This window comes from Amblyraja radiata, chromosome 15 (assembly GCF_010909765.2).
Source record: "Amblyraja radiata isolate CabotCenter1 chromosome 15, sAmbRad1.1.pri, whole genome shotgun sequence".
NCBI classification, from domain to species: Eukaryota; Metazoa; Chordata; class Chondrichthyes; order Rajiformes; family Rajidae; genus Amblyraja; species Amblyraja radiata.
Window position 1 is genome coordinate 58,358,199 of NC_045970.1, and position 13,852 is coordinate 58,372,050.

Below are 13,852 nucleotides of genomic sequence, written 5' to 3' on the forward strand. Positions count from 1 at the left end.
GGGAGTCAAAGTTTAAGAATAAGGATAGGTAATTTTGGATTGAGATGAGGGAAATTCTATTTCACCCAGAGAGTTGTGAATCTGCGGAGTTTTCTGCCACAGAATAGAGTGGAGGACAATTCGCTGGATGTTTCAAGAGAGAGTTAGAGTTAGCTCTTGGGGCTAAAGGAATCAAGGGATATGGGGACTCAACAGGAACGGTGTACTGATTTTAGATGATCTGCCATGATCACATTGAATTGCGGTTCTGGCTCGAAGGACCGAATGGCCTAATCCGGCATCGAATTTTCTGTTTCTATGTTTCTTAATGGCCTACCACTTATTCTTAAACTGGGACATCTGTTTCGGGACTCTCTCAATATCCGGAACATTTTTCCTGCATCCAACCGGCCCAATAGTCTTGCTACTGAGGGAATGCAGCGTTCGTTCACACGGTTAATTCCCGGGATGTTGGGGCTGTTACATGCTGAGAGAATGGAGCGACTGAACTTGTATACTCTGGAATTTGGAAGAATGAGTGGGGATCTTATTTAAACATATAAGGTTATTAAGGGTTTGGATACGCTAGAGTCACGAACCATGTTCCAGATGTTGGGGGAGTCCAGAACCAGGGGGCCACAGTTTAAGAATAAGGTGATTTTGAGTATTACATGGAAAACAGTAGATGTTTGTTCAAAAGTGTGTAAGTGATGTCCACAGGGAAGTAATCTCGTTGCATGTTTTTCCCTTCATTTACATTATAAATATGCCAGATATTTGTGTGTTTCGCTGACAACCGCTGAGCGGCAGCACAAGGAGTGATCGCGTGGAGCCTCGTATTAAAATGCACTTTATTCCGATCGAGGTAAAAATAGGACGTGTATTATCCGATTCTGGCAGCAATCGGTATACCTGGTAGGTAATTGTCGGCACATCTCATGTTTGAAAAGCGCAGAATATTAAAAGTAGAGAGGACATAGCGAGTAGCCGAGCAGGGGTTATGGCGGCACGCTGGCGCGGCGCTAGAGCAACTGTCTTACAGCGCGTGTCTGTACGGATTTTGTACTGCTCCCCGTATCCTTTTGGGTTTTCCCCGAGATAATCGGTTTCTCCGTCTGCTCCCACCCACCAACCTGTACACCACAAAATTAATCCGTTTCTGGTTTCATTCTTTCCCAGTGAATCTGATGGCGATTGTGATCCTGTCCCGTGGCAAGTACGACCTCTCCAAGTGCATCACTCGTTACATGGTAGCCATGGCGACAGCGGACCTCTCCGTGATTCTCTGTGAAGTGATATTTCACCGGATTGCTGATATGTATTGGTGGCATGCCTCCTTGCCCTACACTCCTGTGTGTAAAATGACAAACTACCTGGCATCAGTCACGGTGAATTGTTCTGTGTGGTTCACAGTCGCTTTCACCTTTGATCGCTTTGTTGCGATTTCTACTCAGAAAATGAAAACAAAATATTGCACCGAGAGAACCGCGACGATTGTTATCCTGACAGTGAGCCCGCTCGTCTGCCTCAAAAATCTACCCTTGCCCTTTGCATACACTTCTTATCTCGGAATGGGTGGAGAGCACGACTGCCTTAGCTCGTACATTTTTACGTTCATACTGAATGGTTGGTGTTCTCTTGGGCCGAACAGTTGTTCACCCCGGTGATTCCATTCTGCCTGATTTTGTTGTTTAACGCGCTCAGCGTCAGGCGTATTTCAGTGGCCAGTCGGGTCCGCAGGAACCTCCGGGACCTCAGCGGTGGCGAGAAAAAGAAAGACCAGGAGATGGTGAACCGCAGACGGTCGGTCGTTTTACTTCTGGCAATCTCGAGCTGCTTCATCCTGCTCTGGGCCACAAGTGTTGCACATTTCATTGCGTATCGAAGTTTAAAAGTGTTTATGCGCAAGGCCTGGGGAAACCCTTTGGCCGCATTGGAAAGGGTTGGACTGATGCTTCAGTTGCTGAGCTCCTGCACCAACACGGCCATTTACACCGTGACCCAGAGCAAGTTCAGAGAGGAGCTGTTCCGTGTGCTAACTTATCCGATCATTTGCACTGGAAAGATATTTAAACCGGTAAAGTGTAAGTTAAAATAATATAACAAAAACGGGTGACCAGCTGGGCTTCATGCGCTGCTTTGCTGTAGGGTTTATATGAAAATACAGCATTTAATGTGTGGACATTTTATGTCCATTCGCCCTGTCGGACACGCCCAGCTGCTTAGTAGGTTCATGGGCTCAATTGAGTCTCACCTCTTGTAGGTTTTCCCATGTGCCCCGTTCAATCATCCAACTTCTGTGTGTTCACGAATATGTATACATATGCCTGGAACATATTGTTTTCAAAACGAGTGAAGTTTGTCAGTTGAATAGGTTCAACGTGTTGTTTGATGATTTCCTTTCATCATTGAAAAAACGTACCATTGCAGATTGACGAGGTTTTCGGTTTAAAGAGAATCTGCTGTTTTAGCAGCGGATTGTGTCAAGTTTCATACAGATACCGTGATTAAAATACATTCTGTATGCGGAAAACTTCTATCGAAAGTAAAGCTATAGGTGAGGAGAGACAGAAATACAAAATCATGAGATGAATATATGGGTTAGATGCACAGAGTCGTTTGCCCAGAGAATCGACTTCCAGAGGACATAGGTTAAAGGAGAAGGGAAATATATTTAATAGGAATCCGTGGGGAAATATTTTCATATAAAGAGTGGTGGGTGTATGGAACAACCTGCCACTGGAGCTAGTCGAGGCTGGGACTATCCCATCGTTTAAGAAATAGTTAGACGGGTACATGGATAGGAGAGATTTGGAGGGATATGGACCAAGCGCAGGCAAGTATCTGGGATATTGTTGGCCGGTGTGGCCGAGTTGTGCCTAAGGTCCTGATACCACACTGTATCACTCTATGACCCTGTGATTGTATGATCCTATGTACGGTAACAAATCAATTTCCGCATTTACCTTTACGTTCTTCCGGTGGGCAAATATTTAACACCTCTTCCCATTCCCATATAAAACTTTTTGGCGCTGTCCTCCTCAACTGTTCGAGCGAGGCTACGCAAATAAAATTGAGGAAAAATGGAGGAACAGCATCTCGTATGTCGCATGATTCCCTGAGAGAAAACTGTGAATGACACACCAGTTTGTCTACATCGGTAGTGGGGAAACTGCTTGAATCAGTCATTAAAGATGGGATAGCAGCACATTTGGAAAATGGTGAAATCATTGGACAAAGTCAGCACGGATTTATGAAAGGTAAATCATGTCTGACGAATCTTATATAATTTTTCGAGGATGGAACTAGTAGAGTGGATAAGGGAGAACCAGTGGACTTTCAGATGGCTTTCGACAAGGTCCTATATAAGAGATTAGTATACACACTTAAATCACACGGTATTGGGGGTTCAGTATTGAAGTGGATAGAGAACTGGCTTGCAGACAGGAAGCAAAGAGTAGGAGTAAACGGGTCCTTTTCAGTATGGCAGGCAGTGACTAGTGGGGTATCGCAAGGCTCAGGGCTGGGACCCCAGCTATTTACAATATATACTAGACCAAGTGCAGACCCGTTGGGTCTGTTCCCCCAACGTGCGATTGTGGGGGGGGGGGGAGGCGGCATGCAGCGTCACACACTAACTACCCCCCCCCCCCGCACTCACGCTAATGGAGGGTAGGAGGGGATAGAGAGAGAGAGAGAGAGAGAGAGAGCCAGACACAGAGAGAGAGAGAGAGAGAGAGAGAGAGAGAGAGAGAGAGCGAGAGCGAGAGCGAGAGCGAGAGCGAGAGCGAGAGCGAGAGCGAGAGCGAGAGCGAGAGCGCGAGCGAGAGCGAGAGAGAGAGAGAGAGAGAGAGAGAGAGAGAGAGGGGGGGTGGAGGGGGGAGAGGAGAGGGGGGAGAGGAGGCGAGGAGGGGAGAGGAGGTGAGGGGGGGGGCGAGGAGGAGAGGGGGGACAGGAGGTTCTGGGGTCCTTTTTTCTCTCTGGTTGTTTCTTTTTCTCTCCTCTTTAGGGGTTAGAGAGAGTGCCTTTTTACTTCAACCCAAACAATCATTTGCAGGCAATGCTTTTTTACCTCTAACCATATTTTCATTTTCAAACCAAATTAAGGGTACTCACAGTGCTGTAGACATTTGTCAGTGTCATTCAGAGCTCTGATTGAGGCACACCACTTGCAGAGACTGATTGAGGCACACCACTTGCAGAGACTGGTTGAGGCACACCACTTCCTGGTTTTATAGTCCCTCCCCCTCCCTCCAGCAGGGGCAGCAGAGAGAATGGGGAATGTTGTAAAAACATTAATATATCTGTTAATTTTCATTGACGGGAAACATCCTCGCACACATGCGGCGGAGGGGGGCTCTGAGTGAGGTGGCCAAAAATGACGGCCGTAGGTGGCGGCGTACTCTCGGAAATCGCAGCACAGAAAGCCAAAACCGGTCAAGAACAGACTTTTAGTAATATAGATTAATGATTTGGACGAGGGAATTGAATGCAACATCTCCAAGTTTGCGGATGACACGAAACTGGGGGGCAGTGTTAGCTGTGAGGAGTATGCTAGGAGGTTGCAAGATGACTTGGATAGGTTGAGTGAGTGGGCAAATGCATGGCAGATGCAGTATAATGTGGATAAATGTGAGGTTGTCCACTTTGGTGGCAAAACAGGAAAGTAGACTCTTATCTGAATGGTGGCCGATTAGGAAAAGGGGAGATGCAACGAGACCTGGGCGTCATGGTACACCAGTCATTGAAAGTAGGCATGCAGGTGCAGCAGGTAGTGAACCGGCTGCTGGAGGATAGCCGATTCCAGGAGTCATTCAGTCGGTTTTGGGTGAAGTGAAGAGAGATGAGGAGGGGTGGGATGTGGGAAAGGTTTACATCCGTCCCTTTTGTCAGGAGTTCACGTCGGGTTCGACCGGAAGGCGAGGCGCAGAGAATTACTCGACGCAGAGTCTCGCTTGTGGTCGGATTGGTGAAGACACCTGTGAGTAGGGAGAGTATCATGAGAGGAAGGAAGCACGGATGGACCTGCAGCTTGAGCGGTCCCGAGATGCTCACGTGAGGTCGTGGGTCCAGATGCTGCACGATCAGGAACGGGCATCATCTTGCTTTTTCTCTCTGGAGAAAGGGCGGGGATTCCTCAAACAGCTCCTCGAGCTGCTCGCGGATGATGGCACCACTGTTGAAGATCCAGAGAAGATCAGAGCTTTAGTTCGATCCTTTTATAGGTCTCTGTTCTCCGCAGATGGATTCAGCGGGGAGGCTCAGCTGGTCTTGTGGGACGGTCTACTGACTGTAGATAGAGAGGTGTTTGAACTCCTTGGTGAGCCCTTTTCATTAGAGGAGTTGACTCTGGAGTGGCAAATCCCCACGCTGAATTGACTGATGGTAGAGTATGTTCGAGTTTTCTGGTATGTCCCGGGGTGAGTGGGGGGGGGGGGGGGGGGGGGGGGGGGGTAGCCTGGCGACCGTGGATCTATGGGGAGACGGAATATGTGACGTTTCCGTTCGAGACCCTTCTGCAGACTGATGTAGGGGTGGGGTGGGGGGGGGGGGCGGGAAGAAGAATGGAAGAGGCGGAGACAGTAGCTATGGGAGAGCTGGACAGGGGAAGGGATGGAGGGAGAAAGCAGCGACTACCTGAAGTTGGAGAAGTCAATGTTCATACCGCTGGGGTGTAAACTACCCAAGCGAAATATGAGATGCAGCTACTCCAATTTGCGGTGGGACTCATTATGTTCTGAGCCTCCTCCATGGCCAGAATGGATTACGCAGATTAAGGTACAATAATTAAGCCAGTTTCCGTTCAGGGAAGGGGGAGATTTTTTTCCCGAGTGCGGAACTGAGCAGCTCCAACCTTCTGCATATTGTGCACCCCCACCAGCACATAAATAGTGGGCAGTCCATCAGTCTTTATACTAGTACGTCTGCTGCTGCTTCGTAAAGTATACTGATACAAATTGGCAACAGCAGATGAATGAGATGTTTAAACAGTTTTAGTCTGTGCGTGTTTATGTTGTGCTCGTGTGTATGAAAAAGGGTGATAATAAAAATCGGCGACAGATGTTTACCTGTGTCCCTGTCCCTGTCCCTGTCCCTGTCCCTGTCCCTGTCCCTGTCCCTGTCCCTGTCCCTGTCCCTGTCCCTGTCCCTGTCCCTGTCCCTGTCCCTGTCCCTGTCCCTGTCCCTGTCCCTGTCCCTGTCCCTGTCCCTGTCCCTGTCCCTGTCCCTGTCCCTCTCCCTCTCCCTCTCCCTCTCCCTCTCCCTCTCCCTCCCTCCCCCTCTCCCTCTACCACGCCGTCTCCGTCTCCGTCTCCGTCTCCGTCTCCGTCTCCGTCTCCGTCTCCGTCTCCGTCTCTCGTCTCCGTCTCCGTCTCCGTCTCCGTCTCCGTCTCCGTCTCCGTCTCCGTCTCCGTCTCCGTCTCCGTCTCCGTCTCCGTCTCCGTCTCCGTCTCCGTCTCCGTCTCCGTATCTGTCTCTGTATCTGTCTCTCTGTCTCTCTCTCACACACACACACACACACACTCTTCCCAGACTAATTGTGTTTCTGTAAATTCCAATATAATTTATCTTTGAAATCGTTATCTTTCTTTCCTTCCCTCGCAACGTGTAATCAATCCATACCACACTAAGGTTATCGGTTAGTGCCCCAGATGTTCTGCAGTGCTGTGTGCCTGCATTCCGCCACGCTGAGGTTTTGGTACAGCTATCTCACTGCGCCGTGCCACTGTGTGATGCGCGGACTCATCCCACAGTAATACACAGCCCCGTCGCTCGGCCGAACTTCAGACAGCGTTAACTGACTGATTTTCTGGCCTGGATCGAGAGAACCAGAAATACGACCTTCCGCAGCCTCTTCCTTATCTTGCTTTCCTGAAGTGTGTCTTTGGAGCAGGAATTCCAGAGCCTGCCCTGGGAACTGTCGGTACCAGTGTACTGTGTACGAGCAGAATCCGGAATAAACGCAGTTAAGGGTGGCAGTGTCACCAGAAATAGAGGATTGTTGAGGCGGACTCAGGGAACCCGCGGAAATGAAATCTGCAGAAAATAACAGGGGAATAGTTATTGTTTTAACATTGACTGTTAGAGACTGTGACACACACAGAAACTAGTTACCGTGTTCGGTAGTTCATCACATTTTTGCAAAATGTATGGAAACGTTATTTATGGATCCTTTAATTGTTCCTTCGACGAGTGGAGTTATAATTTCGTTTAGGTTAGTTTACTTTAGTATAGTTTGGTTTAGTTTAGATTAGTTCAGTTTAGTTCAGTTTAGTACCGTTTAGTTTAGGGACACAGCGCGGAAACGGGCCCTTCGGCCCACCAAGTCCGCGCCGCCCTGCACACCCCGCACATTAACATTATCCTACACACACGATGGAATATTTACATTTATAGAGCGCCAATAACCCTTCAAAACTGTCCGTATTTGGAGTGTGGGAAGAAACCCTAGATCTCGGAGAAAACCCACACAGATTATGGGGAGAACATACAAACTCAGTGCAGCCAACACCCGGAGTCGGGATCGAACTCGGGTCTCTAGTGCTAAACGCGCTGTTAAGCAGCACCTCTACCGTTACCGTTGCGCCACCGTGGAGAAAATCACTGACGAATATCCGCGAGGTCAAACTCTGATTATGAAAGTGAAATTGGAAATATTCCAGGCTGTGGGAACAGTCAAAGCGAGCACAGGATAATAGTGGAGCTGATTCAGAGAGTCGGGATCCGGTGATTGAGACAAATTACCTTTGTCGGTTCTCTAACATTTTGTAATTGGTTCTTGGCGTTAAAACAATAGAACTAGTCATTCTCCCCACAGCTTGACTGAAGTGTATCCCTTCCTGGAATAATTGTCAAGGTTCAACAGAGATGTATTGGCATTTAAGGCATAAGGTCACAAGGTCATGTAATAGTAGTATAATTATGCAATTCGGCCCATCAGGCCCAATCCGCCATTCACCCTCAACCGCATTCGCCTGCCTTCTCCGCAATGTCAAAACCTCTGACGCCTCGACTAATCAAAAATCTACCTGTCGCTGCCTTATTTTTTCCCCTGACTTGGTCTCCACAGCCTTCTGTGTGTAACAACTGGAAGGTCATCGTTAAAGTGCAATTTACACAACCCGTGATAAATGCTTTGCCCTTTATGTATTAAGAGTTGTTTTTTTCCTTCACTGGGACACGTCCTTCTGCGTTTTACTTTCATTTAATTGAAGAACAGTTTTGGTTTTCAATCTTGGTCGCCCGCTTTTTGCTGCTTGCGGTTCATATTTCCCCCTCCAGCCAACCGTTTCAACCGGTCTGCCAGCTGTCGTTTGATTTCAGTTTGTGGAATGTTTACAGAGGGTTCAGCTTCACTCACAGCCCATCTACTCTCCCGCCAACCTCCCTCTGTTTCCCGGAGTAAGAAATAGATTGTTTCCCAGGCTTTCGCTCACAGCGGGCGTGGATCAATCCCATAGATTTTATGGGATAAATTCATAAGCCAGTTGTAATTATAAGGCGGTTAGCATGACTTCAATAGTTGTTTGAAGTCATAGATTTTTGAAACGATTATTAAAAATGCAGTTCAGTGCTATCTGGAAGCACATGATAAAATCTGCGAAGTCAGCGAGGACTAGTCAAGGGGGGGGGGTTCTTGCCCCACAAATCTGTTGAAATTGTTTTATGAAAGTAACAAGCAGGGTGGACAAAGGAAAGTCAGAAATGCAGCTTTCTTGGTGCAGGACGCGAAGCGGCTAATTAAAATTGGAGTATTGGTGTTAGAGATAAGGTATCAGCATGGACAGAGGATAGGCTTTCGTTGCAGGGCAAAATATTGGAATAAACGTGATATTTTCCGCTTGCTTCCTTTGACTAATGGGTCAATGTTGGGCTCACTACTTTCCCCGTTGTATGTTTACGATCTGGATGATGGAATTGATGGCTTTTGCGGCTGATATCGCGGACGATGCCTAACATAGGTGAAGGAGCAGGTAGTGTTGAGTAAGCATGGAGTCTGCAGAGTTACTTGTACAGGTTGGAAGGGGGGGAATTGCAAATAAGTGGCAGATGGAATACTACACAGCACACTATACGGGCATGCACTTTGGCGGAAGGAATAAAGGGGTCGACTATTTTCTAAATGGGGAGAGGATTCAGAAATGGAGGTGCAAAGGGACTTGGGAATGTTGGTGCGGGGATTCCAACATGTGGATTTGCAGTGTGAATCGTCGTTCAGGGAGACAAATTAAATGTTAGCATTAATTTCGAGATGACTAGAAAATGAAAACACGGATCTAATGTAAATGGTAGATGTTTTTTAGGCACTGATTTGATCACATTTGGAATATCGCGAGCAGTTTTGGGCCCCGTATCTGTGGAAGGATATGGTGGCTTTGGAGATTGACAAGCGGAGGTTTACGAGAATTATTTGGGGGGTCATTCGGTCGCGCATAAGTAGCGTTTGCTAACTCCAAGCCTACACACGCTGGACTTGAGAAGAATAAGTTCTGATCACTCCGATCACTCTGATTGAGATTTGAGCAACATTGACATCGGCATTTCGTCCTCACGCTCCAAACTCGGATACTTTCCCACTTTTCTCTGAATTGACCCTTGCTACATATCGTAGTCTTCACCCACACACTTCTCGTTTTCATTTCCAACTGCGGATTTCAATTTCCACGACGGGCCAATGGCCTAACTCTGCTTCTATGCCTTATGGCCTTTGTCTTTGTTTTGGATGTGGGCATAGCTGTTAAGGCCAACAGTCATTGCCCGTTAGAATCAAAAGTAACGATTCCAGGGTGTTCAAATGTATTATGTTCCGACAACGGAACGGTGACATTCTTACTTGTAGATGCACACAGGCCTAGAAATGCAATATGCTTTATCAGATAACAGAATCATAGAGTCATGGAGCGATATAACGCGGAAACGGGCTCTTCGGCTCACGTTGCCCAAGCCGGCCAACATGTCACAGCTACATTAGTGCCACCTGCCCGCGTTTGGTCCAAATCCATACAAACCTGGCCTGTCCATGTACTTGCCTAACTGATTCTTAAACAGTGGGATAGTGCCAGCTTCAACTATGTACTCTGGCAACTTGTTCTGTTCACCAACTACCCTCCATGTGAAAACGTTACCCCTGAAATCCTAATAAATCTTCCCCTTCAGCGTAAACCTGCGTCCGCCGGTCCTCGACTCAGCTTCTCTGCACAAGAGACTCTGCGTATCTATCCGATCTATTCTCCAATGATTCCGTACGATCACCCCATTCCTCACATAATGATACAAAAACGAACTGCATCAATTAATGGCCACAATCCCAGAGCAACAAAAAAAAACAAATCCTTTGTATAACCAGAGACAATTATGAAACGTTTATGAACACAAAGTGCTGCAGTAACTTGTAGACCAAGAGGGTGAATTGGCATAGTGTTTTGGAGCAAGCCGGCGGTTTGGTGGTAGGAATAACTCCGCGGGTCAGGCAGCATTTCAGGAGAACATTGATAGCCGACATTTGGAATCTAGACTTCAGAATCCGATGTCAGCATCCGCATTTACTTGTGTCTGCATAGAATTTCATAGCTGTGGTTAGCACGGTATGGTGTTCCCGATCCTGATGGTTTTGGGGAAGTAGCTATTCTTCAACCTGATTCACGTTGTGCTCCCGGGGAGCCCGACATATCCTCTCATTGGACTCACGTGTACCGTAACATCTAGCCCAAGTTTCTGGCACTAGAATCTGTTTCAATTGGAAAGCAATTGATGCCTCGTGATCCAATATTAAAGGGAACTGAATATTTCCAAGAACAACCGTGGATAAGAGAGGTTTAGGGTACTTACCGGCTGTGACATTCACCGTAGTCCCAGTCCCATCCTGATAGTAAGTGGTCCATGAATCCACAGTGCCCCGTCTCTCGATGATCGCAGTACAAGAACCGTTCTCACCGCGATTTGCCCGGCAACCATTAGAATCGCTGTCCAATTATTCCAGGAGTTTCAGACCAACCAGTAACTGTCCTTGCTCCCCAAACCTCGGTGGGTCGACCGGTTCCCGCTAAGAAACAGAGCTAAGAGCAGAGTGATCTCCCACACGCAGGCAGGTGTGCTTTGACAAACACGGAACCAATTATTCAGGAATGTTAACGGAATGTGGTAATCCCTGTGTAATTTAACAGGACTACAGCGTCACGAACACCACTCGCTTGATTTTGGTTCCGGAACCCAAGAATATTTATCTTGAATGGTGTGAGTTTTTACTCGACGTTCCTACACTGTGGATATCCCAACTGCCACACGTTGTTTCACGTCACTTTCAAATCCCCAGGCGCCCGGCGAGACGGGCGGGCAGGAGTTTAACGTTCAGCGAATGCATTTTTCAGATTGCAGTTTCTGTAACTGGATCCCGTCTGGAGTTGTGCATCAGAAGAGTGGTCAGTCATTCTCGATGGCAGTTCGTTTCCACCATTTTCGGTAAAGGGGGCATTATCCAGCCGCACTCGCCAAATAGAGAAACCCCATTGTTTGAATCGCACGCATTTCATCCCGTGTAACCCAGAATGCAGGGCAGGCGGGACAAAGCAGGCCCGTAGGTTACCCGGTGGATTCACCTCGCGTCTTCACGTTGCTACTAGAATCTGCCGTCAGGGTTTTTGTATTGCTGGAACCGCAGGCCCATCACTGTGTATTATCCATCTGTACTCAGCTTGACAATAATATGTGGCCATGTCCTCAACTCTCAAACGAATAATTTTCACCGTAAATGTCTTTTCCGCTTTATTGGACGACACAACAAACCGTCCACCTGTTGTGATCCGTTGCCGTTTAGCACCGGGTTGTGCTTGCTTGAAGAAACGTCCTACATTAAATTCGTAGCTGCCACTGGAACCTTCTTGGAAAAGGCAGGTGATGGTGACGGACTCACACGCTTTTCCAGTCACCGCATTCGGGCTCTGGGTCACTGACTGACTGAAGGAGTCTGTAGATGAAACACAGGGAGAGGTGAGTGGGAATTCGAGGCGAACCACGGAAGAAGGATACATCGCGGACAGTGTTTGAAATTCAGGTCGGAGTGGACTCGAGTTGTTTTATGTTAAAGCCGCACTGTGTGGGAGTAGGGGACCGGTACTCACGGCGTAAGCAGAGTGACAGCACAAAAAACAGGAGGATTCCCATCGCGCCTTCTCAGGGAATAAATAATTTGCGTGACGAGAGGCTGGAAACCAGGTCGCCAGACAGATCCTGCAGCCTATCCCGGAGACATGAGCGGGAACCTCTGCTGGCCTGTTGGTTTCGGCGCGGGTGGTGTCCTGGGAATATTTGAAAACATCCCAATCGATGTGCGAGGAGAGGGAGAGTTTGAGAAGGGGACCGTTACGCCTGCTGATTTGTTTGGTGGTCTGTAATCTGATGTGAAACATCTGATGTGGCTCTGACGTTTCTCTGACGTTCAGTAGACCATTTGAACCATTCAGGCTTCTGAACATATTGGGGGGGGGGAGGGGGGAGGAGTAGATAGGGTGAACGCACAGTCCCCGCTCCAATCGGGCAGAAGATATAGAAGTGTGCAAACTCACATCTCCAGATTCAGGGAGATTGTCTTCCCAGGGGTTATCATGCAACTGAACCATCCTGCCACAATTAGAGAGCAATCCTGCACTACTATCTACCTCATCGCTGACCCTCTGATTAACCTTATCGGACTCTGATGGCGTTATCTTGCACTTAACTTTATTCCCTTATCATGTAGCTGTACACTGTGAATGGTTCGATTGTTACCATGTATTTTCTCTCCACTGATTGGTTAGTATGCAACAAACGTCTTTCTCTGTACCTTGGTATAAGTGACAAATAAACTAAACTGAACGGGTGGCGGAGGTGTTTTGTCAGCAGAGACAGCCGCTCCCCTGGGCAACTCCGCAATAATGCAGGAAGGCCAGTGCAAGGCCTGTTTGTTTGTTTGTTTGATGAGAGGCTGTACGGCCAAAGGTGGTGGGAATTGCTGCACCGCGGCTTATAACATCGACGAAAGATCAATGCGAGGCCACAGTCTGGCTGGGTACCGGTATAATTCCGACTGTCAATGATCCAGTGAAAGGTAACACACAGATTGCAATTAATGCAGTCACCAGCAGGGATGGAGAAACACAGAAACACAGAAAATAGCTGTAGGCGTAGGTCACTCTCCTTTCGAGACAGCACTAACATTCAATATGATCCAGGCATTTGGGCACTGGAGGTGGGGTAGCTCTGTTGGTGAGGGGTGAAATGGACGCCCTTGCGAGGGTTGACAGAGGGACTGACTGAAATCAGGTTGGTTCTGGAACACAAGAAAGGGAGTTTGTAGAGTGCCTCTGAGATGGATTCTTAAAGCGGCTTGCATTGGAGCCTACAAGAGAGAAGGCAATTCTGGATTTAGTGTTGTCTAATCCACCAAATTTAGTAGGGGAAATCTAGGTAAGGAACCGCAAGGAGGTAGTGACCATAATATGATAAGTTTTAATCTTCAATTTGAGAGGGAGAAGGTTAAATCAGAATTGTCAGTGTTGCGGTTGAACAAAGGGGAATTACGGCATGGGAGAAGATCCGGCCAAGGTCGACTGGAAAATGATTCAAACAGGAATGACGGAGAAACAGCAATAGCAGGAATTTCTGTCCATTATGCAGAAGATGCAGGATCATTTCAGTCCAAAGATGAAGAAATATTCTAAGGGGACTAAGAGGCAACCGTGGCTGACAAGGGATGTTGCGGACGGTATAAAACTAAACGAAAAGATGTATAAAATAGCAAAGAATGACGGGAAGCTAGATGATTGGGAAACATCAGAAGTAACAGAAAGGGCAATACGGTGTGAAAAGATGAAGTACAAAGGTAAGCTCGCCATGAATA

The 13,852-nt window shown here is 47.6% G+C and overlaps 1 protein-coding gene across 1 annotated transcript; it reads right to left on the reverse strand.

Annotated features, from left to right (window-relative positions):
• Nucleotides 1-6,682: 6,682 nt before the first annotated feature.
• LOC116981485 lies at nucleotides 6,683-12,138 on the reverse strand. Its single transcript, XM_033034535.1, has 4 exons — nucleotides 12,096-12,138; nucleotides 11,631-11,941; nucleotides 10,807-10,840; nucleotides 6,683-7,014 (listed from the first exon to the last, which is right to left on the reverse strand). Exons 1-4 carry the CDS (start codon nucleotides 12,136-12,138, stop codon nucleotides 6,683-6,685), a joined length of 720 nt encoding a protein of 239 aa, XP_032890426.1.
• Between the last annotated feature and the right edge of the window lie 1,714 nt (nucleotides 12,139-13,852).

Bases quoted from the DNA above. Each gene is read 5' to 3' on its own strand.
- LOC116981485 (XM_033034535.1), bottom strand. From the start codon at position 12,138: ATGGGAATCCTCCTGTTTTTTGTGCTGTCACTCTGCTTACGCC. The intron at 11,942-12,095 runs GTGAGTACCGGT...TTTCATCTACAG, and splicing joins GCTGTCACTCTGCTTACGCC to ACTCCTTCAGTCAGTCAGTG. The intron at 7,015-10,806 runs GTAAGTACCCTA...TATTTTCTGCAG, and splicing joins TACGGTGAATGTCACAGCCG to ATTTCATTTCCGCGGGTTCC.